This window comes from Bufo gargarizans, chromosome 2 (genome assembly GCF_014858855.1).
Source record: "Bufo gargarizans isolate SCDJY-AF-19 chromosome 2, ASM1485885v1, whole genome shotgun sequence".
Taxonomy (NCBI): Eukaryota; Metazoa; Chordata; class Amphibia; order Anura; family Bufonidae; genus Bufo; species Bufo gargarizans.
In genome coordinates this window covers 144,075,724-144,101,267 of record NC_058081.1, presented here as the reverse complement: position 1 = coordinate 144,101,267, position 25,544 = coordinate 144,075,724, and the positions used below count along the sequence as shown (strand labels likewise).

Below are 25,544 nucleotides of genomic sequence, written 5' to 3'. Positions count from 1 at the left end.
GGGAGCGGGTAAAGCACTGTGAGCGCTGCACTGCAGGTCCTGACCGTGCACCGGGTCAGGAATGTAGTACGCGCACTATGACTCGACGGAGAAGACAAGGGAGGAGTGATCGCTGGACCTAGAGATGAGCAGGAGAGGTAAGTGAAGTTCTTTATTTTATCTCTGATGTGCTTAGATTTACAAAAGCACTCACTAGTATGCATTAGGTGCAGGGAGCGGGTAAAGCACTGTGAGCGCTGCACTGCAGGTCCTGACCGTGCACCGGGTCAGGAATGTAGTACACGCACTATGACTCGACGGAGAAGACAAGGGAGGAGTGATCGCTGGACCTAGAGATGAGCAGGAGAGGTAAGTGAAGTTCTTTATTTTATCTCTGATGGGGGTCTGACATGGAAGTCTGATCTGAAGTCTGATGTGAGTTTCTGATATGGGGGTCTCATAGTTTTTTTTTTTTTATTATTATTTTCCTCCTCTAAAACCTGGAGTGCATCTTATAAAGTGAAAAATACAGTATGTTTGGAGAAAAAAGGGCACAGAATTTCATGAAATAAACATCTTCCTAACCATTAAGCATAGGGGTGGATCAATCATGCTTTGCAGTAGTTTTGCAGCCAATGGCATGATGAACAGTTTACAGGTAGAGGGAAGAATGGATGCAATGAAATTCCAATAAATTCTGGAAGCAAACAGAACACCAACTGTATAAAAAAAAAAAAAAAATGTAATAAGAGGGTGGCTTCTACAAATGGATAATGATCGAAAACACACCTCAAAATCCACAACAGACTTACCTCAAAAGGTAGTTTTTTTGCTTAAAATACAAAGGGAATATGTCATCTTTAACTTTATGCCTTTTGGAGATCATTTTATCTTCAACTTGCTTAACTGTTCACAGTAACAGTAATTTTGACCCAGGGGTGCCCATACTTTTGCATGCCACTGTAAATGTGGATGACGTACAACCTGTACTTTATTTTTTTGTTTTTTGTATGAATCCAGACTTAATAGTTGTGTTTTTTTAGCTGTATCTGGATTGCCAATTCTATATGCAGATATAATTATTTTGTATTCTGTAAATGTTTCAATAAAAAATGACAAGAAGTTTAACTTGGTGCAGGTCAATCGCTAGAACAGGGATCCTGAACCCACATTACATAGTAGTTTGATTGGTGGTCTTGCATGTGCAGTGCTATTTCATCCAATCTCTATGGCAGGGATCAGCAATCTTTGGCACTCCAGCGGCTGTAAAATTACAAATCCCAGCTTGCACACTTTCTTGGCTGCTCTTGTAACCGCATAGAATTGAAAGGAGGATTCTGGTAGTTGTTGTTTCAGAACAGATGGAGTTCTGGAGGTTGCTGAGTCCTGCTGTATGGGCCTGATGGAGATAGCACAGTGCTCAGCAGCAGGGTGGACATGTAAACACTAGTGTTGATCGAGCACCAAAGTGCTCGGGTGCTCTACTGAACACCCGAGCACAATGGAAGTAAGTAGGAGAACCCGAGCATTAAACCAGGCACTGCCTGCTCTGAAGAGGGGAGAGTGTCTGGTTCATAAGAAAAGTTCAAAAATTGTTAGAAACACCACCGAAATGGTTCGGGAACAGCATGGGGAGGATGTCTGGATGCATCTTGGACTCCCAGGTCACTGCTGGGAACAATGTTGTCCAAGTAGTACGCCACTTTTACAGACTGATAATAATACGCACAAAACAGAAGAGAAAATCGATTTTAGAGGAAAAATTCTTTCCTGTATACAGTCGTGGCCAAAAGTTTTGAGAATGACACAAATATTAGTTTTATTAACAATTACATGACATTTATGCAAAGAGTCAGTATTTGCAGTGTTGGCCCTTCTTTTTCAGGACCTCTGCAATTCGACTGGGCATGCTCTCAATCAATTTCTGGGCCAATTCCTGACTGATAGCAACCCATTCTTTCATAATCACTTCTTGGAGTTTGTCAGAATTAGTGGGTTTTTGTTTGTCCACTCGCCTCTTGAGGATTGACCACAAGTTCTCAATGGGATTAAGATCTGGGGAGTTTCCAGGCCATGGAGGCAAAATGTCAAAGTTTTGGTCCCCGAGCCACTTAGTTATCACTTTTGCCTTATGGCACGGTGCTCCATCAAGCTGGAAAATGCATTGCTCTTCACCAAACTGTTGTTGGATTGTTGGAAGAAGTTGCTGTTGGAGGGTGTTTTGGTACCATTCTTTATTCATGGCTGTGTTTTTGGGCAAAATTGTGAGTGAGCCCACTCCCTTGGATGAGAAGCAACCCCACACATGAATGGTCTCAGAATGCTTTACTGTTGGCATGACACAGGACTGATGGTAGCGCTCACCTTTTCTTCTCCGGACAAGCCTTTTTCCTGATGCCCCAAACAATAGGGAAAGAGGCTTCATCGGAGAATATGACTTTGCCCCAGTCCTCAGCAGTCCATTCACCATATTTTCTGCAGAAGATCAATCTGTCCCTGATGGGTTTTTTTTTGGAAAGAAGTGGCTTATTTGCTGCCCTTCTTGACACCAGGCCATCTTCCAAAAGTCTTCGCCTCACTGTGCGTGCAGATGCGCTCACACCTGCCTGCTGCCATTCCTGATCAAGCTCTGCACTGGTGGCACTCCGATCCCGCAGCTGAATCCTCTTTAGGAGACGATCCTAGCACTTGCTGGACTTTCTTGGACGCCCTGAAGCCTTCTTAACAAGAATTGAACCTCTTTCCTTGAAGTTCTTGATGATCCTATAAATTGTTGATTGAAGTGCAATCTTAGTAGCCACAATATCCTTGCCTGTGAAGCCATTTTTATGCAATGCAATGATGGCTGCATGCTTTTCTTTGCAGGTCACCATGGTTAACAATGGAAGAACAACGATTTCAAGTATCACCCTCCTTTTAACAGGTCAAGTCTGCCATTTTAACCCAATCAGCCTGACATAATGATCTCCAGCCCTGTGCTCGTCAACATTCTCACCTGAGTTAACAAGACGATTACTGAAATGATCTCAGCAGGTCCTTTAATGACAGCAATGAAATGCAGTGGAAAGGTGTTTTTGGGATTAAGTTAATTTTCATGGCAAAGAAGGACTATGCAATTCATCTGATCACTCTTCATAACAGCAACTTTTCCAATTTCCAATATTTATGTAATTCTCAAAACTTTTGGCCACGACTGTATTTACTTGTGTATATAAAGTGCAAGTGCTGCCAAAAATTACACGGAAGAGGCACTCCGATACACCCTTTATTACACATAAAGGGGGGCATCATACACCCTAGGAAAATTATAATTGATGACCTGCTGGTGACCCTCAAAAACATTATGAGCAAGGGCCTGTTGGTGACCCTCTAAAACATTACGAGTGAGGGCCTGCTGCTGAGCTGACCATCTAAAACATTAGGGGCGAGTGCCTGCTGCTGATCTGAGCATTCAAAAAATTATAGGCGAGGGCCTGCTGCTTAGCTGAGCATTGAAAAAATGATGGGCGAGGGCCTGCTGGTGAGCTGACCCTGTAAAACATTATGGGCGAGGGCCTTCTGGTGAGCTGACCCTGTAAAACATTATGGGCGAGGGCTTGCTGGTGAGCTGACCATCAAAAACATTATATGCGAGGACTTGCAGGTGACTTGGCCCTCTTAAACATTATATGAGAGGGCCTGCAGGTGAGCTGACTCTCTACAACATTAGGAGCGAGGGCAGATTAATAAGCATGTTGATATGATGGAAGAGGAGGAGGACGAGAAAAGGAACATTGAACTATATACCCTTTTTGTGGTGGAAGGGGTGCATGGGAATACAGTGTATTCAGTACATTATAAAAAAAATACAAAGTGCCTTTATGTTCAGCCGCTTTCCTCTGGTGGAGTAGAGAAGTCAGGGGCAATCCAGGCCTTCTTAATTTTTATAAGAGTCAACCTGCCAGCATTTTCAGTCGACAGGCGGATACGCTTATCAGTTATTATGCTCCCAGCAGCACTAAATACCTGCTCTGCGGCAGGGCAAGCCAGCACCTCCAAGACGTAGAGCGCCAGTTCGTACCACGTGTCCAGCTTGGACACCCAATAGTTGTAAGGCATAGAGGGATCATTGAGGATGCTGACACGGTCTGCTACGTCTTCCTTCACCATCTTCCAAAACTTTTCTCTCCTTGTGACACTAGGCCGCGCATCAGGGTGAGGGTGCTGGCAGGGTGTCATGAAACTGTCCTAGGCCTTAGAAAGTGTTGCCTTGCCTCTGTTGGAACTCCTGTGTGTTCCCCTCCTCAGTTGCCCAAGGAACTACGTACTCTGCTGCCAGCGGTGTCAGCAGGAAATTTTTGGAGCAATTTTTCCACAAGGTCCTTCTGGTATTGCACCATTTTGCTTGTACTCTCCACCACAGGAATAAGAGCTGAGAAGTTCTCTTTGTAGCGGGGGTCGAGAAGGGTGAACAACCACTAATCGGTGTGGTCTAAAATGCATAAAACGTGTGGGTCACGGGAAAGGCAGCCTAACATAAAGTCAGCCATGTGTGACAGAGTCCCAACAGGCAAGACTTCGCTGTCGTAATCAGGAGGATGAGCAGCAAGTGGGATAGTGATGCTGATTATACCGTTATCGCTGCTCACCATCTGTGTTAATTCCTTAAAGTTTCTTAAAACATCACAGAGGTCAGACATCCATGCCCACTCCTTGCTTGTGTATAGCAGAAGCTGACTGGAAAGGCGATGACCATGTTGCAGCTGGTATTCCACTACTGCCCTCTGCTGCTCACAAAGCCTGGCCAACATGTGGTATGTGGAGTTCCAGCGTGTGCTCACGTCGCACAACATTCGGTGAGCTGGCAATTGTAAGAGCTGCTGCAGCGTTTACAGACCAGCGGAAGCTGTCGATGACTTGCGGAAATGGGCACACACGCGGTGCACCTTCACCAATAGCTTAGGCAAATTAGGATAGGTTTTGAGAAACTGCTGAACCACTAAGTTGAATACATGGGCTAGGCATGGGATATGTGTGAGCTTGCCGAACTCCAAAGCCGCCACCAAGTTACGGCCATTATCAGACACAACCATGCCTGATTGTAGGCTGAGAGGCGAGAGCCACAGCTCAGTCTGGTCCCTTATCCCCTGCCACAGCTCTGTGGCGGTGTGCTGTTTGTCACCTAAGCAGATCAGCTTAAGCACGGCCTGTTGACACTTCCCCACTGCAGTGCTAAAATGCTTCCAGCTACCGACTGATGGCTGACTGGTGCTGCAAGAGGATAATTCTGGAAGTGGAGGAGGAAGAGGGGGTTGTAGCCACTAACTTAGGTGGTGGCAGAAACCCTGATGGAATCAGGGCCTGCAATCCTTGGCGTCGGTAGCACCTGTGACATCCCAGGGTACAACTCGCTCCCGGCCTCCACAACGTTCACCCAGTGTGCTGTCAGAGAAATGTAGCATCCCTTGCCTCAAGCACTTGTCCATGTGTCAGCGGTTAAGTAGACCTTCCCAGTAACTGCATTGGTCAGGGCACGGTTGATGTTACGGGACACATGGTGGTGTAAGGCGGGCATGGCACACCGTGAAAAATAGTGGCGGCTGGGGACGGCCACCAACATCCGTTGTCCACAAGCCTGAATGGCAACATTTCCAGGGCCAGTAATTTGGAAAGTTGCTCATTTAGTGCTATGGCCTGTGGGTGGGTATTTGCACTTGTGTTCAAATGCCTGGGGTAAGGACATTTGTACGCCGCGCTGGGACACAGAAGTGGATGTGGTCACTGATGGTGCTTGTGAAGGTCCAGGTGCCGGGCGGGAAGCATCCGGGCCTGCGCCTTCGACAGGGGATTGGCCAGCACGTAATACAGGGGAAGAGGAGGCAGTGGTGTGACCCGCAGACACAGATTGTGGACCCAGGCGTTCGGCCCACCTATTACGGTGCTTTGATGTCATGTTGCAGATCATGCTGGTGGTGGTGAGGTTACTAGAGTTTACGCCCCTGCTCATTTTTGTATGGCAAAAGTTGCAAATTACAATTTGTCCGCACTTTACTAAAAAAAAAAAAAGCGGCAAACTGCGGAACACCTACCTTTTGGCAAGGGAGATATCTACAAGAATGTGCTCCGGGGACCAGTTGCGGGCCTGTTTTGTGTGGCCTGCCTTCTCCCTTTTGCCACCACACTGCCTCTTCTAGCCTGTTGCGGTGCTGCGGATCCCTCCCTCTCTGTACTGCTGTCTTTGCTTGGCTTGCCACCTTCCCAGGTTGGGTCAATGACTTCATCGTCCACCACCTCCTCTTCCTCACCCTGCTCATCCTCCTGATTTGTTGACCTAACAACCTCAGTTATTGACAACTGTGTCTCATCCTCAACCTCTGGAGACACTAATTGCCGTTGACTTATTGGCAACTGTGTCTCATCATCATCATCATCCACCACCTAATGGAACACTAATTGCCGTTTCCCACCGTCATCTTCTTCTGACTGTGAATCTTCAAGAGTTTGGGAATTAGGGCACAAGATCTGATGTTCCTCTTCGAGTGGGCTTGTCAAGAGGCCCAAATGAAGGAATGGCGCTGAAAAGAGCTCCTTGGAATATCCGAGTGTGGGTTCACTTGTTTGGCAAGACTCTCCATGGTGGGAGGAAGGAGGATCAGGGTGAAGATTGTATTGACCAGACTCTTGGCTACTGAGACTGGACTTTATTGTAGATTTTTAATGTGTGCAGTAAATCCTGTTGGCACACTACTCAGGGGACACACTTGCATTTTTAACCCCTTAGTGACATTGATTTTAGCCTTAAGAGCCTTTCCACTTTTGTGTTCCAGCAGTCATAACGCTTACATTTTTTCTTCTAAATGTTTTATTTTATTTTGCGGGTTTAGTTTTAGGAACCATTTTGGGGTGTATATATAGTGTATTAAATAGCTTTTATCATTTTATTTTTAGGGGGAAAGAAAAAAAAATTTACATTATTTTGTGGATTGTTTTTACGGTGTTCACTGTGTGATAAAAATTATTTCTCGTACATTCCATTGGGGGACACAGACAATGGGTATAGCCTAGGCCATTACTAGGAGGGACACTATGCAAATAACAAAAGAGAGCTCCTCCCCACAGGCTATACCCCCAGGCTCCACTAGTAGGACCTCTGTCTTTGCTTAGTGTCTGTGAAGGAGGTTGACACTTTCTATACTTTTTTTTATTTTTTCTATTAGAGACACAGAGTCGCATGCGCGTCCCTGGTCTCTCTGTGGAGCGAGTGCCGGGGTCAAACGGACGTCGCCGGCTACCTCCTATCCCCCAAGCAGACAAGTGGAACCGGGCTCGACCTGCAGCTCTGGTGGCCTACCAGCTCCAGGGTCACCTGCCCTCCATCCAGATCACTGCCACTCCTTGTGCCAGATGACTGAAGAGGTGAACCCTGCTGGTGTTGGAAGTGAGGGGTGAAGACTACTGGAGACAGATAAGTATAGGCTTTATACCTGACCTGACCTGTCTCTCTCTCTCCCCCCCCCCCCCCCATGTCTCCCTATGTGTCATTGGTGGGCTATGCTTGGGTGAACTGAGTGGTGGGTGATCCTGTCGGAGGGCTCTCTCAGGGGAGTAATTTCTTAGTGCAGGGCTCCCTTGCAGTGCACAGAGGCAGGATCCCTCCTACCTGTCCGGATGCTTTCTGGACCGGGGGGCCTCCGCATTAGGGTTTGGCAGTCTTTGGCTCTTCCCCGCTTTTGTGCCTTATGCCCCCCTTTTTTCGGGGTGTCCGGGGGATGCATTTCGAACTTCCCTCGCACGCGCAGATTTCGCGCCATTTCGGCCGCGATTTGGGGTGGAGCCTATCTCTCTCTCTCTCTTCCGGCGCTGCTGTTCTGCCTCAGCTCTCCTCTCCCCACGCGGCTGGAATCCTCCTGCATCCTCCGGCTCTCTGCTGCTCCTCCTGAATCGCAGTAGGACAATTTTGTGCTGCAATTGCCGTTGGAGACACTACTCTTTAGCGTTTCTTTCCCAGTGTACTGGGAATACTGCCATCATGCCAAAGCCAGGGGCCCCCCAAAAATCTGCCAAAACTGCACCTCAGGTCCCTATGGACGCCTGCCCGGTCTGTTTTCTGCCACTGTCGGTCTCTGGCTCCTGTGACTCCTGCCTTGCCCCTGGACAGGGTCGCCCTCCACCCCCTCCTCCTCCTCCTCAGCCCAGTCCCCCCCCGCCGCCCCTTCGGAGCCTGCGGAACCTGCCTGGGCATCCGCCATGTCTAGGGCGTCCGCTGACTTAGTGCAATTTTCACGCACCGCCATGGCCTTCATTGAGCGCATGGCGGTTACTAATTCTGTGGCGCACACCACTCCACCTCACAGTGGTTCCCACAGAGAAGGCTCGTCTATTAAGAGGCAGCGTACGCAGCAGCATCCTCCCTCGGATGACTCTGCCTCTCCCCCTCACCACAGGGATCAGAGGTCTGAAGGGGAACGGTCCATCTCGGACGAAGACTCTCAGCTGGAACCCTCGCCTAAGCTCTCCACTATGGTGGCTGACTTAGTGGCGGCAGTGCGTGACACCTTCAATCTTCAAGGGGAATCTCCCTCCACCAGTAATCAGGAGTTCCCTCTGTTCCATTCCAGAAAACCGGAGGCGGTTTTCTTCCCCATCCATGGCGAATTTTCCAAGGTCCTCTCTAAGGCCTGGGACCGCCCTAACCACCGTTTTTCTGCCACTAGACGGATGGATACTCTTTATCCTTTTCCGCCGGAAATGGCAGAACAATGGTCTTCTCCTCCCAAGGTAGACCCGCCTGTGGCCAGACTAGCCAAGAACACGGCTCTCCCTGTCCTGTCTCTGCAGGACTTAGTTGACAGGCGTTTGGATTCCTTATCCAAAGCCATCTTTACTCTGGCAGGAACGGGCTTACGGCTTGGTCCTCTGCTTGGGTCGCTAGAGCGCTATCTGAATGGTTACAGCGACACCATCAGGACCTCGCGGAGCAGAACGCCTCCGAGGACACCCTGAACTTTCTTCTCCAGATGTCTCAGGCCACAAAATTCCTTTGTGAAGCTTCCTTGGAACATTAGCACTCTCTTTGCGCGTGTCTCGGCCCTGTCCATCACACAGCGCAGGGAGATTTGGTTGAAGGTATGGGATGCGGACGCCTCCTCCAAGCGTTCCCTCACTAACCTCCCCTTTGCGGGCTCCAGGCTGTTCGGTGCTAAGCTGGACGAGATGATCTCGGACGCTACAGGGGGCAAACGCACCCATCTGCCCCAGTCTAAGTCAAAGCGCGTCTTTAGGCCTAGATCTTCAGGTTCCAGAAGCCAGTCCTTTCGTCGCTTCTCCTCTTTCAGATCCACCACGGTCCCCTCCTCCGGTGGAACGCAGGATTCCCGTAAGAAGCCCTCCTTTAAGCCCCAACCCTCCTGGCGACCACAAGCCCAGTCCGCTCGCCCCGCAACCCCCAAGCAGCCCTCTGCCTGAAGGGGCGTCCCCACCTCTTGCGGTGGGGGGCCGGCTGCTCTCCTTCCAGCAGGTTTGGAGAGCACACATCCAGGACACCTGGGCCCTTGAGATTGTAACTTCTGGTTACAAAATAGAATTCGCTTCCAGGCCCCCGGAACGGTTCTTCCTTTCCCGCGTTCCGGGGGATCCGGTCCGGGCCTCGGCCCTCTTACAGGCTGTCTCTTCCCTTCTATCCAGGGGAGTGATTTCCCTAGTTCCCCCAGAGGAACAGGGCACAGGTTTTTATTCCAATCTGTTCGTTGTTCCGAAGAAGAAGGGATCGGTCCGTCCGATCCTGGACCTAAAACTGCTAAACAAGTCCCTGAGGCTGCGGAGGTTCCAAATGGAATCACTGCGCTCCGTCGTTGCTTCTCTTCTTCCAGGAGAGTTCCTCGTGTCAGTGGACATCCAGGACGCTTACCTGCATGTCCCTATCGCGGAGTCTCACCGCAGGTTCCTCCGCTTCGCTGTTGGTGGCCGTCATTACCAGTTCGTCGCCCTTCCCTTCGGGCTGGCGACGGCCCCGCGAGTCTTTACAAAGATCTTGGCACCGATCTTGGCGCTTCTCCGCGCCAGGGGCATATCCCTAGACGACATCCTGATAAAGGCTCCCTCTCTCTCTCAGGCCGAGGACAGTGTCAGGATCACTGTCCAGACTCTGCAGCTGGCTGATCAACTTCCCAAAGTCCCCTCTCCAGCTGTCCCAGAGGGTGACCTTTCTGGGAATGTTTCTGGACACTGTGGCCGCTCGAGTATTCCTCCCGGAATCCAAGACCTCTCGGATCCAGGACTCTGTGTCCCGCCTCCTGCACTCCCGGCATCTCTCCCTCCGGGAATGCATGCAGGTTTTTGGCCTTATGGTGGCCTCCTTCAAGGCAGTTCCCTATGCCCAATTTCACACCCAGCCTCTACAGCTGGCCATCCTGTCCTTTTGGGACAGGACGTCACGTGGTCTGGACTCTCGGGTTCGTCCTGCCTCCTCGGGTCCGGTCGGCACTCCCTTGGTGGCTGTCTCCCCAGAACCTGTCCTCAGGGAGGTCCTTCCTCCTGATCTCCTGGACGGTCGTCCCCACAGACGCCAGTCTCCTCGGCTGGGGCGCTGTTCTCCAGTCCCGTATGGTTCAGGGAGTTTGGTCGGTGGCGGAGTCCCACCTTCCGATCAACATTCTGGAGCTCAGGGCTGTTTTCCTTTCCCTCTCCCATTGGACCCCTCTCCTGGCAGGTCTCCCGCAGCGGGTCCAGTCGGACAATGCCACCGCGGTGGCCTACATCAACCACCAAGGCGGGACCCGCAGCAGGAAGGTGATGCAGGAGGTGGAAGGGATCCTCCGGTGGGCGGAGGCGCATGTTCCAGTGTTGTCGGCAGTGTACATCCCGGGAATAGACAACTGGACGGCCGATTTCCTCAGCCGCCACAAGGTGGATCCGGGCGAGTGGTCCCTGCATCCAGCAGTTTTCGAGGACCTCTGCCTATGTTGGGGCCACCCGGACGTGGACCTGATGGCGCCCAGACTCAACAGCAAGGTTCCCACGTTCCTGGCCCGAGCTCGGGATCCGGAGGCATACGGGGTGGACGCGTTGGTGTCTTTGTGGCAAGACTTTTCCCTCCTTTACGTCTTTCCTCCACTGCCTCTGCTCCCAAGGGTTCTTCGCAAGATCGAGGCAGAAAGGATCCCAACCATCCTCATCGCTCCCGATTAGCCTCGCCACGCCTGGTTCTCGGAGGTCTTTCGAATGCTGACGGACGTCCCGTGGCCTCTCCCTCTCAGGAAGGATCTGCTGTCTCAAGGGCCGCTCTTTCACCCGAATTTACAGCCGCCTCGTTTAACGGCGTGGCTGTTGAAACCGCCATCCTGAAGAAGAGGGGCTTCTCGGACGCCATTGTGAGAACTATGATCCGGGCTAGGAAGCCTACCTCTTCCAAAATTTACTACCATACCTGGAAGGCTTTTCTTTCCTTCTGCAAGACGCAGGATGTTTTTCCTCTTCGTTTCTCTATTCCGGTGGTCCTCTTCTTCCTCCAGTCGGGCCTGGAGATGGGGATGCCCCTGAGTTCCCTTAAGGGTCAGATCTCCGCTCTGGCCATTTTCTTTCAGCGGTCTCTGGCTCTTCTGAGACCTGTGAAGACCTTCCTACAGGGGGTGGCGCATTCGGTTCCCCCATATGTTCCTCCCCTGCACCCCTGGGATCTCAACCTAGTATTGCTCGCCTTTCAGGTGGCTCCCTTTGAGCCGCTGAGGGAGGTTTTGTTGACCTTTCTCACCTGGAAGGTGGTCTTTCTGGTGGCCATCACCTCTATCCGGCGGGTGTCGGAATTGGCTGCTCTTTCCTGTCGAGAGCCCTTTCTGGTCTTTCATATGGATAAGGTGGTGCTCAGCCCGGTCCTGTCCTTTTTGCCCAAGGATGGTCTCCGCCTTTCACCTTAATGAGGATCTTGTCCTGCCTTCCCTTTGTCCCTCTCCGGCAAATTCCAAGGAGCTTGCACTCCATTCCCTGGACGTTGTCAGGGCACTGAGGGTGTACCCGTCGGTTACGGCCCCCTTCTGCCGTTCGGACTCCCTCTTCGCGATTCCCGAGGGGCCTTGTAAGGGTCTAGCGGCCTCTAAGGTCACTGTGGCTCGGTGGATTAAGTCGGCTATTGCTGAGGCATATCGCGCTCGTGGCAGGGTTCCCCCGACTGAGGTTACCGCTCATTCCACCAGGGTGGTGGAGGCCTCGTGGGCGAGGCGTAATCGCGTCTCTGCTTCTCAGTTGTGTAAGGCGGTGTTAATACAATTCACTGCACTTTCTATTATCCCTGGGCGCCGCTCCGTTTTCCCGCTATGCCCTCCGGTATCTTCGGTCCCTAAGTTATAGTAGGCAGAGTCTGCCCTTGTTCTGCTGTAGCGCTGGCCAATCGCAGCGCAGAGCTCACAGCCTGGGAGGTTACCTTCTCCCAGGCTGTGAGCTCTGCGATGCGATTGGCCAGCGCTACAGCAGAATAAGGGCAGACTCTGCCTACTATAACTTAGTGAACGAAATCTCTGCCTACTATAACTTAGTGACCGAAGATACCGGAGGGCATAGCGGGAGAACGGAGCGGCGCCCAGGGATAATAGTAAGTGCAGTGAGATCCCTGGGCACCGCTCTCCATGTCTGTATACTTAGTTCACAATGTCAGGATCGGTGAAAGGTCCTCTAAGTACTTTTCCCACTGCCCAAGCTGGACTCGGGCAAAACAGGTGGTTAAAGGGCATCTGTCAACATATTTTTACCTATGAAATTGGCTGACCTGATACATGTGCACTTTGCAGCTGAAGCCATCAGTGTTGGTCTCATGTTCATATGTGCCCAGATTCCTGAGAAAAATTATGTTTTAATATATGCAAATGAGCTGCTAGGAGCAACTGTGGCATTGCCCTTATTCCTAGAGGCTCTGCCATCTCTGCAACTGCTACACCTTCTTTACTTTGACATTAGGAGAAGTCAGGCTAGGCATGATGACGTTTTTACTGGCTGGCCCTTTCAAAGTACATGGGGCGTGGCAGTTGCAGAGAGAGCTCTATGTGTAATGGCAACACCCCCATTTCTCCTAGAAACTTATTTGCATATATCAAAACTTTTTTCCAGCAATGCGGGCTCATATGAACATGGGACCAACACAGAGCAGTCTCGTCCTGCGGTCCTTCCTCAACCGCCATATGCGGTCCGGCAATCAGCAGCACGGATATGGCTGTTACTGACAGCCGGATCCCTGCTGCATCCACCAGCATCGGTGATAATGCCGATGGATTAACCCCTCATGTGCCGCGGTCAGCGCTGACTGCGGCATATGGGAGGTTTGCGCTCCCTCTCCGCGCTGCGGTGGCGGGGGACTCAATGGTTGCCATGGCAGCCCCAAGCCATTCTAAGGCCTTGGGCCTGGCATGTACGGAGGCCTACAAGGCCCAGCCCCCAGGCTGGGTCTCGCACTGATAGTCAATGCAGTACAATACAGATGTATTGTGCTGCATTGAAACAGGTATCAGACCCTGTAATGTTGAAGTTCCATAGTGGGGACATTAAAAAAAATATATATTATAATAAAAGTGAAAAAAAAATAAAAAAATGCCCCTTTCCCATAAAAATATACATTTAAAATTGTAAAAAATAGAATAAAAAAAATATAAAAATAAAAAAGACATTAGGTATCACCGCGTGTGTAACAACCTGCTCTATACAAATATCACATGGTCCACCCAGTCTGGTCAACACTATAAACATTTTTTAATAAAAACTGTGCTAAAAAAGCCATTTTTTGCACCTTACATCACAAAAAGTTTAACAAGTGATCAAAAAGTCATACACGCCTCAAAATCGCAAAAGTCAGTCATCTCATCCCGCAAAAAAATGAGACCCTACCTAAGACAATCGCCCAAAAAAAAAAAAAACACTAGGGCTCTCAGAATATGGAGACACTAAAACATGATTTATTATTATTATTTTTTTTTATGCGGTTATTGTGTAAAACTTAAAAGGGACACTGTCACCTGGATTTCACTTACTGAGCTATTAACATCACCACATCAGTCTCCACGATTTACATTAAAATATACTAGTATTACTGCCCTGTGTCTTGTAATTTGTCTATTAATATGCTAATTACCTCAATAAGGTGCCCAAGGGGCTGTCCCTCTGGTAGTTGGAGCCCAGCACCGCCCCACAGCTAATTTATTCACTCCTCTTCGCCAACGTAATGTTTGTGCAGCGCCCATAATCCCCCGCATGCGCCCTGGATACACGTCAGCGCCTGCCCGGTGTCCTGGCATCGGCCTCACAGAACTCTTCCTTTCCGGGTCGAGCGAAGCTGGCACACGTGCAATGAGTTCTGTGAGGCCGATGGTAGGACACCGTGCGGGCGCTGACATGTGTATCCAGGGTGCATGCGCGGGTTTACGGGCACTGCACAAACATTACGTCGGCGAAGAGGAGTGAATAAATTAGCTGTGGGGCGGTGCTGGGCGCCAACGGCCTGAGGGACAGTCCCTTAGGCTACTTACTGAGGTAATTAGCATATTAATAAAAGCGATTTTATAGACAAATTACAAGACACGGGGCAGTAATACTAGTATATTTTAACGTAAATCATGGAGACTGATGTGGTGATGTTAATAGCTCAGTAAGTGAAATCCAGGAGACAGTGTTCCTTTAAATAAACAAAAGTAGACATGAGGTATCGCCGCGTCCTGTAACAACTTGCTCTATAAAAATACCAAATGACCTAACCCATGGATGTCAAACTCATGGCCCTCCAGATGTTGCAAAACTACAACTCCCATCATTCCCTGATAGCTGTTGTATTCCCAGGCATGATGGGAGTTGTAGTTTTGCAACAGCTGGAGGGCCACGAGTTTGACATCCCTGACCTAACCCCTCAGATGAACACCGTAAAAAAAAAAAAATATATATATATATATATATATATATATATATATATATATATATTAATAATTATTATTATAATGTCAAAAAAGCAATTTTTTGTCACCTTAGATCACAAAAAGTGTAATACCAAGCGATCAAAAAGTCATATGCACCCTAAAATAGTATCAGTCATCTCATACCGAAAATAATGAGCCCCTACATAAGACAGTTGCCCCCCCCCCCCCCCCCCAAAAAAAATCTATGGCTTTCAGAATATCGAGACACTAGTCATATTTGGTATTGTCGCTTCCGTAACAACCTGCTCTATAAAAATACCACATGATCTAATCTGTCAGATGAACACTGTAAATAAAATAAAATACTGTGCCAAAACAGCAATTTTTTGCTACCTTGCCTCACAAAGTGTAATATAGAGCAGCCAAAAATCATATGTATCCTAAAATGGTATCAACAAAACTGCCACCTTATCACGTAGTTTCCAAAATGGGGTCATTTTTTGGGAGTTCCTACTCTAGGGGGTCTTTAAATGTGACATGGCAACTTAAAATTATCCCAGTGAAATCTGCCCTCCAAAGAACATATGGCGTTCCTTTCCTTCTGCGCCCTGCCGTGTGCCCGTACAGCAGTTTAAGACCACATATGGGGTGTTTCTATAAACTACAGAATCAGGGCAATAAATATTGTTTTGTTTGGCTGTTAACCCTTATTTGGTTACTTGAAAAAAATTGATTAAAATGTAAAATCTGCCAAAAAAGTGAAATTCAGAAATTTAATCTCCATTTTCCTTTAATTCTTGTGGAACAACTAAAGGGTTAAACTTCGTAAAATCAGTTTTGAATACCTTGAGAGGTGTACTTTCTAAAATGGGGCCATTTATGGGTGGTTTCTATTATGTAAGCCTCACAAAGTGACTTCAGACCTGAACTGGTCCTTAAAAAGTGGGTTTTGGAAATTTTCATGAAAAATTTCAAGATTTGCTTCTAAACTTCTAAGCCTTCTAACATCCCAAAAAAGAAAATATAATTTACAAAATGATCCAAACATGAAGTAGACATATGGGAAATGTAAAGTAATAACTATTTTAGGAGGTATCACTCTCTGTTTTTAAAGCAGAGAAATAGAAATTTACCAAAAATTGGGAAAAATTAGCAATTTTTAAAATTTTGTATTTTTCTATAAATAAAAATGAAATATTTTGACTCAAATTTACCAAGAAGTACAATATGTGCTGAGAAAAAAAATCTCTGAAAAAGTTTAAGCGTTTTAAAGTTATCACACATACAGTAAAGTGACATGTCAGAAAATGGCCTGGTCCTTAAGGTGAAAAATGGCAGGGTCCTTAAGGTGAAAAATGGCAGGGTCCTTAAGGTGTTAAGACAACTAAAAGTCTGTTTTTCGATAAACTGAACAGAAAAAATGGTAACAAGATCTGAAAAGTATAGTAGAAACTCAAATGACACAGATGCATAAAATGCTAACTTGTCTCCGACATACATTATCAGAAGTATACAGGTCCTTTTAAAAAAATTAGCATATTGTGATAAAGTTCATTATTTTCTGTAATGTACTGATAAACATTAGACTTTCATATATTTTAGATTCATTACACACCAACTGAAGTAGTTCAAGCCTTTTATTGTTTTAATATTGATGATTTTGGCATACAGCTCATGAAAACCCCAAATTCCTATCTAAAAAAATTAGCATATCATGAAAAGGTTCTCTAAACGAGCTATTAACCTAATCATCTGAATCAACTAATTAACTCTAAACACCTGCAAAAGATTCCTGAGGCTTTTAAAAACTCCCAGCCTGGTTCATTACTCAAAACCACAATCATGGGTAAGACTGCCGACCTGACTGCTGTCCAGAAGGCCAACATTGACACCCTCAAGCAAGAGGGTAAGACACAGAAAGAAATTTCTGAACGAATAGGCTGTTCCCAGAGTGCTGTATCAAGGCACCTCAGTGGGAAGTCTGTGGGAAGGAAAAAGTGTGGCAGAAAACGCTGCACAACGAGAAGAGGTGACCGGACCCTGAGGAAGATTGTGGAGAAGGACCGATTCCAGAACTTGGGGGACCTGCGGAAGCAGTGGACTGAGTCTGGAGTAGAAACATCCAGAGCCACCGTGTACAGGCGTGTGCAGGAAATGGGCTACAGGTGCCGCATTCCCCAGGTCAAGCCACTTTTGAACCAGAAACAGCGGCAGAAGTGCCTGACCTGGGCTACAGAGAAGCAGCACTGGACTGTTGCTCAGTGTTACAAAGTACTTTTTTCGGATGAAAGCAAATTTTGCATGTCATTCGGAAATCAAGGTGCCAGAGTCTGGAGGAAGACTGGGGAGAGGGAAATGCCAAAATGCCTGAAGTCCAGTGTCAAGTACCCACAGTCAGTGATGGTCTGGGGTGCCATGTCAGCTGCTGGTGTTGGTCCACTGTGTTTTATCAAGGGCAGGGTCAATGCAGCTAGCTATCAGGAGATTTTGGAGCACTTCATGCTTCCATCTGCTGAAAAGCTTTATGGAGATGAAGATTTCATTTTTCAGCACGACCTGGCACCTGCTCACAGTGCCAAAACCACTGGTAAATGGTTTATTGACCATGGTATTACTGTGCTCAATTGGCCTGCCAACTCTCCTGACCTGAACCCCATAGAGAATCTGTGGGATATTGGGAAGAGAAAGTTGAGAGACGCAAGACCCAACACTCTGGATGAGCTTAAGGCCGCTATCGAAGCATCCTGGGCCTCCATAACACCTCAGCAGTGCCACAGGCTGATTGCCTCCATGCCACGCCGCATTGAAGCAGTCATTTCTGCAAAAGGATTCCCGACCAAGTATTGAGTGCATAACTGAACATAATTATTTGAAGGTTGACTTTTTTTGTATTAAAAACACTTTTCTTTTATTGGTCGGATGAAATATGCTAATTTTTTTATATTTTAGAATTTTGGGTTTTCATGAGCTGTATGCCAAAATCATCAATATTAAAACAATAAAAGGCTTGAACTACTTCAGTTGGTGTGTAATGAATCTAAAATATATGAAAGTCTAATGTTTATCAGTACATTACAGAAAATAATGAACTTTATCAACAATATGCAATTTTTTTTAGAAGGACCTGTATATCAAAGTTTCTTGTCAAGCTGAAGCTCCACTAGTTTCTAGCACAACATCAAACTGCTCACAAATCTATGAAGACAGTACTTTGCCTGGGAAGGACACATTACTACTTTGTACCCTCTTCTTATGAATACTCACTATAGAGATTTGTAAAGAGTGATTTAATAACAAATATACAGTACATAAAATGGACATGAAGAAAACATGTTTAAAACAAGTAGATTGAACATTTATTTTTGTCATAAAAGTCCAGCAGTTAAAACTATGTACAAGTAAACACATGCAAACAGTGGGGAAAAACCACACACACATTTAAAACTATCTAAAACACAGTATGCACAATGCAAAGAGCAGCAAAAATAAAGAAGTTGATAAAAAGGGCAGTGGGAGTAGTGTGGTCTTCTTAACTGGGAACATAATCATGTTTGTATTTAGGGTGGTTATTGTAACCAACTTTCTCCCCGTGGATAAGACTCTGAATAATCCACTCAGAAGAAACTACTGGAAGGGCCAGGGCTTGGGCACATTTTAAGATGGATTCTGGACATGATCGATCTGTGACAACAACATCAAAAACGCCCAAAGCAACATCTAGAAGAGAAGAGACAAACAGAGTGGGTTAAGATTCCATAAAAATTTCTTTATTCTGTCACACTGGTCTTGTATTTATTATGTCAGGGCTCTTTCACACTGTGTGTGCGCATATATTTAAAGCAGCACTCCCACAAAAAATGTTTTTCTTTGACCTGTTAGAAAGGTACCAGATCTAATCTGTAGTGAATGTAATCTCATCAGTGTCTGGATTTGTGAGTTATCCCCTCCCTTCTGATGCGCAGCTGTGTCAGACTTTCCAAATAACACAGCAGCTTACGTGTGGACAGGATTCTCTAGATCTTCCTATGGGAGCCTCAATGTCAATCTCATAAGAATGAATAGAAAATTTAACTGACTTCCTATCCTGTGTCCATTGGAAAGTCTGATTGCTGGACACATGACACAGCTGAGAATCCGAAGGGAGGGGATAACTCACAAATACAGACACTGATGAGAAGATTACATGTACCTTTCTAACAGATCAGAGAATACATTTTTTTGTGGGAATGCTAGTTTAATGAATGTCACTGAGTAGCATCCATCCCCCATATGCAGCTAAAACACAGTATACCTGTTTATACCGGATGGCTTTGTATGGATTAACAGACTGCTGTGACCTTTGGCAAATACCGACCCAATGGAGGCCAAAACATTTTGTTCTACATATGCGTCTAAAGATTTACTGACGCAAATGTTAAAACATACTCTACAGAGACCCTCAAATAAAAAGTGTTTCAAAAACTTTATAAAAACTTTTTTTTTGCTGGAGTTGCTGGTTTTCTGAGAAATGATTATTATATATATATATATATATATATATATATATATATATATATATATATATATATATATATATATATATATATATATATATATATGCGCATGAAGCACTCGTGCCATTGTATCATTCATGTGACCACTCCTGCCGATCACTGGCCTTCAAGATTGTGTGCCTTTCATGCACGTGACTTCTGACACCAGTGACTGGCTGCAATAGTCACATGAACAATCAATGTGAGTGCTGGGGGACTAGTGGGAATAAGAGTGGCAGTGTGGGGTCATTTAAGCAAGTAATCTTATTTTACACGCATACATTCCCCAATATAGTGGAGTTTGCTTATAAAAGTGACAGAAAAAACTGTTCTGTGCCATCTTTATGACTGGTGCACACCGTGGAAGCATATAAAGAAGAACAAAAGTGGCTGAAAATATGCATAAAGGATGTGCTAGGTGGGTTGGAGCAGTATGGTTACATGAATATGGCCTTGTCATGTCACTGCTATGCCTAATAATATCTGGGACACTTATAAGAGTCATATGTGACTGTGCTCATAAGGACATGTCCATTAAAGAGGGAAGTTAAAGGGGTTGTCCGGGATCAAGATTTTTTTTTAAAACCAGTTAAATCACTATTAATAGCGGTTTGAAGGTCGTCCCAGATGTTTTTAGGTATTTTTACACTTCAGCAGGGCTCCTACAGTCCCCCACTGATTGTTTACCTTTCTGTTTATGTGCGGCAACTTCCTGCCTCAATGCTTTCTGGGTCCCAGCGCAGCTAAACGCCTCCTTCCTTACTAAGAATGCTCCCTGCTCGGCGAGGGGCGTGGCTTAGCGCTGCGCGTGGCTTCGCGGCGTGAGGGGGCGTGGCTTAGCGCTTCTGTTGCCGCATAGTTACTGCCCCTCCATGCGCTTGGAATAATTAGAGGCTGACGGTGACGTCACCGGGCTCCTTGTGAAGCGGAAGGAGAGGCTTCACTATGCAGAAAGGGACCCGGTACGTCACTGACTGTGATAGAAACTGCACTTCCGGCTGAAAATTTGTCAAGTGAAAAAGGGCCATCAGAAATGTCTGGTAAGGGAAGGACAGGCATGAATGTAATATTTAGGGGACCATTGTACATGTAGACCCATGTCCCCAATCCCGGACAACCCCTTTAAGGATGGCTACATCTGTATATTTCAGAAAACAAGAGAAAAGGAGCCAAAGCGCCAGATGATAAATATAATAAATCCTTTATTGGAATGAGACAAATATAAAATACATATAAAAATGCGGGGGAACAAGAAAAAAGGGAAGCAGGGAGGAGAAAAAGAGCGTCACCCTGGTCGGTCCACTCCTGGTTCTGTTCAAGAAGAGGTCTCGCTCTATTATTTACCCCGGCCGTTACTTATGTATCCATCTATCTTTATGCTCGACTTTTGCATGGCCGGGTGTTAATATCCAGCCGGGTCTTTCGGCCCTGCTACTTCTCTTGACCCACCTGTCTACCATACAATCTGATGTGTCAGCGGGCAGGTTATTTACTCATTATATATTTTCCATCCCGTTGACCTTTCACATACTTTATTATCCAGACCGGAGTGGTCCTACCAGGGTGACGCTCTTTTTCTCCTCCCTGCTTCCCTTTTTTCTTGTTCTCCCGCATTTTTATATGTATTTTATATTTGTCTCATTCCAATAAAGGATTTATTATATTTATCATCCGGCGCTTTGGCTCCTTTTCTCTTGTTTTCTGATATGTGCACTCGGGAGCTGTTGCAGAGTTACTCCACAGGGGTGGTTTGGTGGGTATACTAGGTTGGGCACGGTCCCTTGCATTTTCCCATCTCTTTCCTTGTGGCCCCCCCCGGGTCGCCTTTTTGTTTTCTGATCTGTATATTTCTGTTTCAGAATTATCACTCATAAGTCCGAGAGAGAGTCTAGTATACAAACGTGTTCCTCTACAATATATATGGGTTGTCTAAGGGGTACCCTGTCATTATGGCGAGCTCCTAGTATGCAGAGTATGAGTAAGCAATATTGTAGGCCAGGCGATGCCCCTCTGGTTTTCTAGGAAACATATTCAAATTAGCTTTCCTATGCACTGGTATATTACACAAAATAATGTGCACCTGTGCACTGGGGTGTTCTGACTAACCTTTTCTTCTTTGCAGTCTCCACTGGTCCTGCACTCCTCACTAACATGTCTGTCCCATAGGCCGATTTTAAAGGGGTTGTCTCATCAAGGACAATGGGGGCATATCGCTAGGATATGCCCCCATTGTCTGATAGGTGGGGGTCCCACCGCTGAGACCCGCACCTATATAGAGAACGGAGTCCCGAAAGTGAAGGAGGGAGCACTGCGCATGCACCCTCCATTCATTTTCTAAGGGGCAGACTGAAATAGCCGAGCTATTTTCGCCGGCCCCATAGAAAATGAATGGCGAGTGGCTTTACATGCGCAGTGTGCACTCCTTCACTTGCAGGACTCCATTCTCGATATAGGTCCGGGTACCAGCGGTGGGACCCGCACCTATAAGACAATGGGGGCATATCCTAGCAATATGCCCCCATTGTCCATTATAAGACAACCTCTTTAATCAGTGGAAGTATAAAGCTGTAGCCTGCTCTACCTGTATTTACTGAAGGCCATTTGGCACCAGGATAGGTAAAATACAGAGTTGGATCAGCATGCATGTGGAACCTGCATTCCATGAATTTAATGGAGGCCAGTATTGTCCTAAAGAGATCACCATGTCGTTGGCGGACAGGCACAAATAATTTTGCACAAAATGCATTTGCCAAGAATCTCACATTTATGAGCGTAGCATTAGCACTGTATTTACTTTACAGGTACTTCTAAAAAAATTAGCATATTGTGATAAAGTTCATTATTTTCTGTAATGTACTGATAAACATTAGACTTTTCATATATTTTAGATTCATTACACACAACTGAAGTAGTTCAAGCCTTTTATTGTTTTAATATTGAGGATTTTGGCATACAGCTCATGAAAACCCAAAATTCCTATAAAAAATTAGCATATTTCATCCGACAAATAAAAGAAAAGTGTTTTTAATACAAAAAAAGTTAACCTTCAAATAATGATGTTCAGTTATGCACTCAATACTTGGTTGGGAATCTTTTTGCAGAAATGACTGCTTTAATGCGGCGTGGCATGGAGGCAATCAGCCTGTGGCACTGCTGAGGTGTTATGGAGGCCCAGGATGCTTCGATAGCGGCCTTAAGCTCATCCAGAGTGTTGGGTCTTGCGTCTCTCAACTTTCTCTTCCCAATATCCCACAGATTCTCTATGGGGTTCAGGTCAGGAGAGTTGGCAGGCCAATTGAGCACAGTAATACCATGGTCAATAAACCATTTACCAGTGGTTTTGGCACTGTGAGCAGGTGCCAGGTCGTGCTGAAAAATGAAATCTTCATCTCCATAAAGCTTTTCAGCAGATGGAAGCATGAAGTGCTCCAAAATCTCCTGAAAGCTAGCTGCATTGACCCTGCCCTTGATAAAACACAGTGGACCAACACCAGCAGCTGACATGGCACCCCAGACCATCACTGACTGTGGGTACTTGACACTGGACTTCAGGCATTTTGGCATTTCCCTCTCCCCAGTCTTCCTCCAGACTCTGGCACCTTGATTTCCGAATGACATGCAAAATTTGCTTTCATCCGAAAAAAGTACTTTGTAACACTGAGCAACAGTCCAGTGCTGCTTCTCTGTAGCCCAGGTCAGGCGCTTCTGCCGCTGTTTCTGGTTCAAAAGTGGCTTGACGGCACCTGTAGCCCATTTCCTTGACACGCCTGTACACGGTGGCTCTGGATGTTTCTACTCCAGACTCAGTCCACTGCTTCCGCAGGTCCCCCAAGGTCTGGAATCGGTCCTTCTCCACAATCTTCCTCAGGGTCCGGTCACCTCTTCTCATTGTGCAGCGTTTTCTGCCACACTTTTTCCTTCCCACAGACTTCCCAGAGTGCTGTATCAAGGCACCTCAGTGGGAACAGCCTATTCGTTCAGAAATTTCTCTGTGTCTTACCCTCTTGCTTGAGGGTGTCAATGTTGGCCTTCTGGACAGCAGTCAGGTCGTCAGTCTTACCCATGATTGCGGTTTTGAGTAATGAACCAGGCTGGGAGTTTTTAAAAGCCTCAGGAATCTTTTGCAAGTGTTTAGAGTTAATTAGTTGATTCCGATGATTAGGTTAATAGCTCGTTTAGAGAACCTTTTCATGATATGCTAATTTTTTTAGATAGGAATTTGGGGCTTTCATGAGCTGTATGCCAAAATCATCAATATTAAAACAATAAAAGGCTTGAACTACTTCAGTTGTGTGTAATGAATCTAAAATATATGAAAGTCTAATGTTTATCAGTACATTACAGAAAATAATGAACTTTATCACAATATGCAATTTTTTTTAGAAGGACCTGTATTTGTGGAGTGCTGTTGCATTGTGTTTGTTTTTGTGCTTTCAGCCATGGCAAGGTGCATGTGCCGACTAACCCCATTTTTTCTTTGCAGACATTCTAATATGCATATATTTTCCCAAGAAATCAAGTTGAGCGTTGTCTGGCCTACAATTGTCATTGAGTATATCATCTGGTCTCCATAATAGAAATAGTACCCAACGGGAACTTAAAGTGGCCCTGAGGGGGAAAAAATAAAAATAAAAAATACAAGTGGCACCATGTTGTAGGAGAGTACAAATTGACAGAAGACAGGGCAGTACAAGTAGGCAGGGCCAAAACAAGCCACAAATAGGCAGGGACAACAGAAATAGGTAAGGCTAGCAATACCAAAGAACAGCACAAAATACCGCCCCAGCAAAACCAGATACCATAGTGTAGCATAAAAAAAATACACTACCCTACCACCATACTGAGGACAGTGATACAGTAGAATTCAGCAGGGCACCTGGGGCTACCTGCCAGGTGCGAGGACAGTGATACAGTTGAATTCAGCAGGGCACCTGGGGCTACCTGCCAGGTGCATAAGTACCTGATACTCCTAGCATTTATTAATGCTAAGAGCATTGGATCATTATGTACCTGGCCAGCAGCCGTGAGGAGGACTTGTGCGGCCAGCTGGGAAATTTCCCTGTAGGGTCCATGGCCAGTCCGCCCCTGTTTGCAACTAGAAAAGCTGTTATCTGCTTTTATCTGATAAAGGGCCTTTGTCCTGAAGGAGCTAATTGCAGATGTGAAGCTGGCTCAGCCATTTTCCTAGCTTTGCTACATAAGCCTGTTTAAAAGTCTGGAAAACATCTCTGGCAATCCACTATGTGAAAATTCCATAAAAAAATAGCACTCATATGGATGCACTGTTTGTCTGTTTACTGTAACAGTCAATTGCTGTGCAGTTGCAAGTAGCTATACTTATACTTCCCAATGTCCCAATTCACCCCAATGGGAAGGCTCCTTCTTTAGGCATTAGATAGCATATCCCCTATTTTCTTTTTTGTCAGGCAAGCTAATTTGCATACCTTTTCCGTCCTAAGATATTCAAATTAGCTTTTCTGACAAAACAGAATAGAATGATAATCTTATCATGCCAGCTGAATAAAGATATGCAATTTGTATATACTCTTCCTAGAAACCAAGAGTGGTGTCGCCTGGCATACAATACTCATGCTTTTTTTTGTCTCCCTAATGATAAAGAGTACCCCATAAGGCCATTCAACTAAGACAGACAAGTTTCTCGAGACATTCTGGTTCTTTTGTCCTTCTAGGAGAATTAGCTTGCATGTTTCATTGCTAGAGTTGTAAGCTTTGTGGGATGTTGTAATTCTCTGGTCTCACTTTCAGTTTTAAATGTTACTTCGGAAGTCTCCTGGTTCATCTATAGTTGATCCAAAATGGTGAATTAAAATTGGTAAATGCGTTGTCTGTTTTTGCTATACTGATTATGTATTCTCAGGTGATTAGGAAGGAGACATCCCATTGAAGGGAGACAGCAGGAGCTATAATGTCTGTCACATGCCAGAGCCAAATTAAATAAAAAAAATTGAACTTCAAACAAACCAAATCTTTTCTGGTGCACTCATCTCCAATACCTTTGTTGAGATCTGTAGAGTTGTGCTGTTTTGCAGATGCTGCTCCACCAGTCATTACAACTTCTGTCCACATTTCCAAAAAGTTTTCTTTCTGGTCAGACACCACAAGAAAGCGCAAACCATGAAAAGGATGCCTGGAGTCATGCCTGCAAAAT

General features: G+C 46.1%; 1 protein-coding gene across 1 annotated transcript in view; it reads right to left on the bottom strand.

The window, feature by feature from the left end:
* Positions 1 to 18,182: 18,182 nt before the first annotated feature.
* The window catches only part of TP53BP1 (tumor protein p53 binding protein 1), a 126,518-nt gene continuing 119,156 nt past the window's right edge, over positions 18,183 to 25,544 (bottom strand). The window contains 2 exon segments of the mRNA XM_044279559.1: positions 18,183 to 18,560; positions 25,390 to 25,535. Coding sequence (XP_044135494.1) covers positions 18,373 to 18,560; positions 25,390 to 25,535 — 334 coding nt within the window. The 3' untranslated portion in view covers positions 18,183 to 18,372.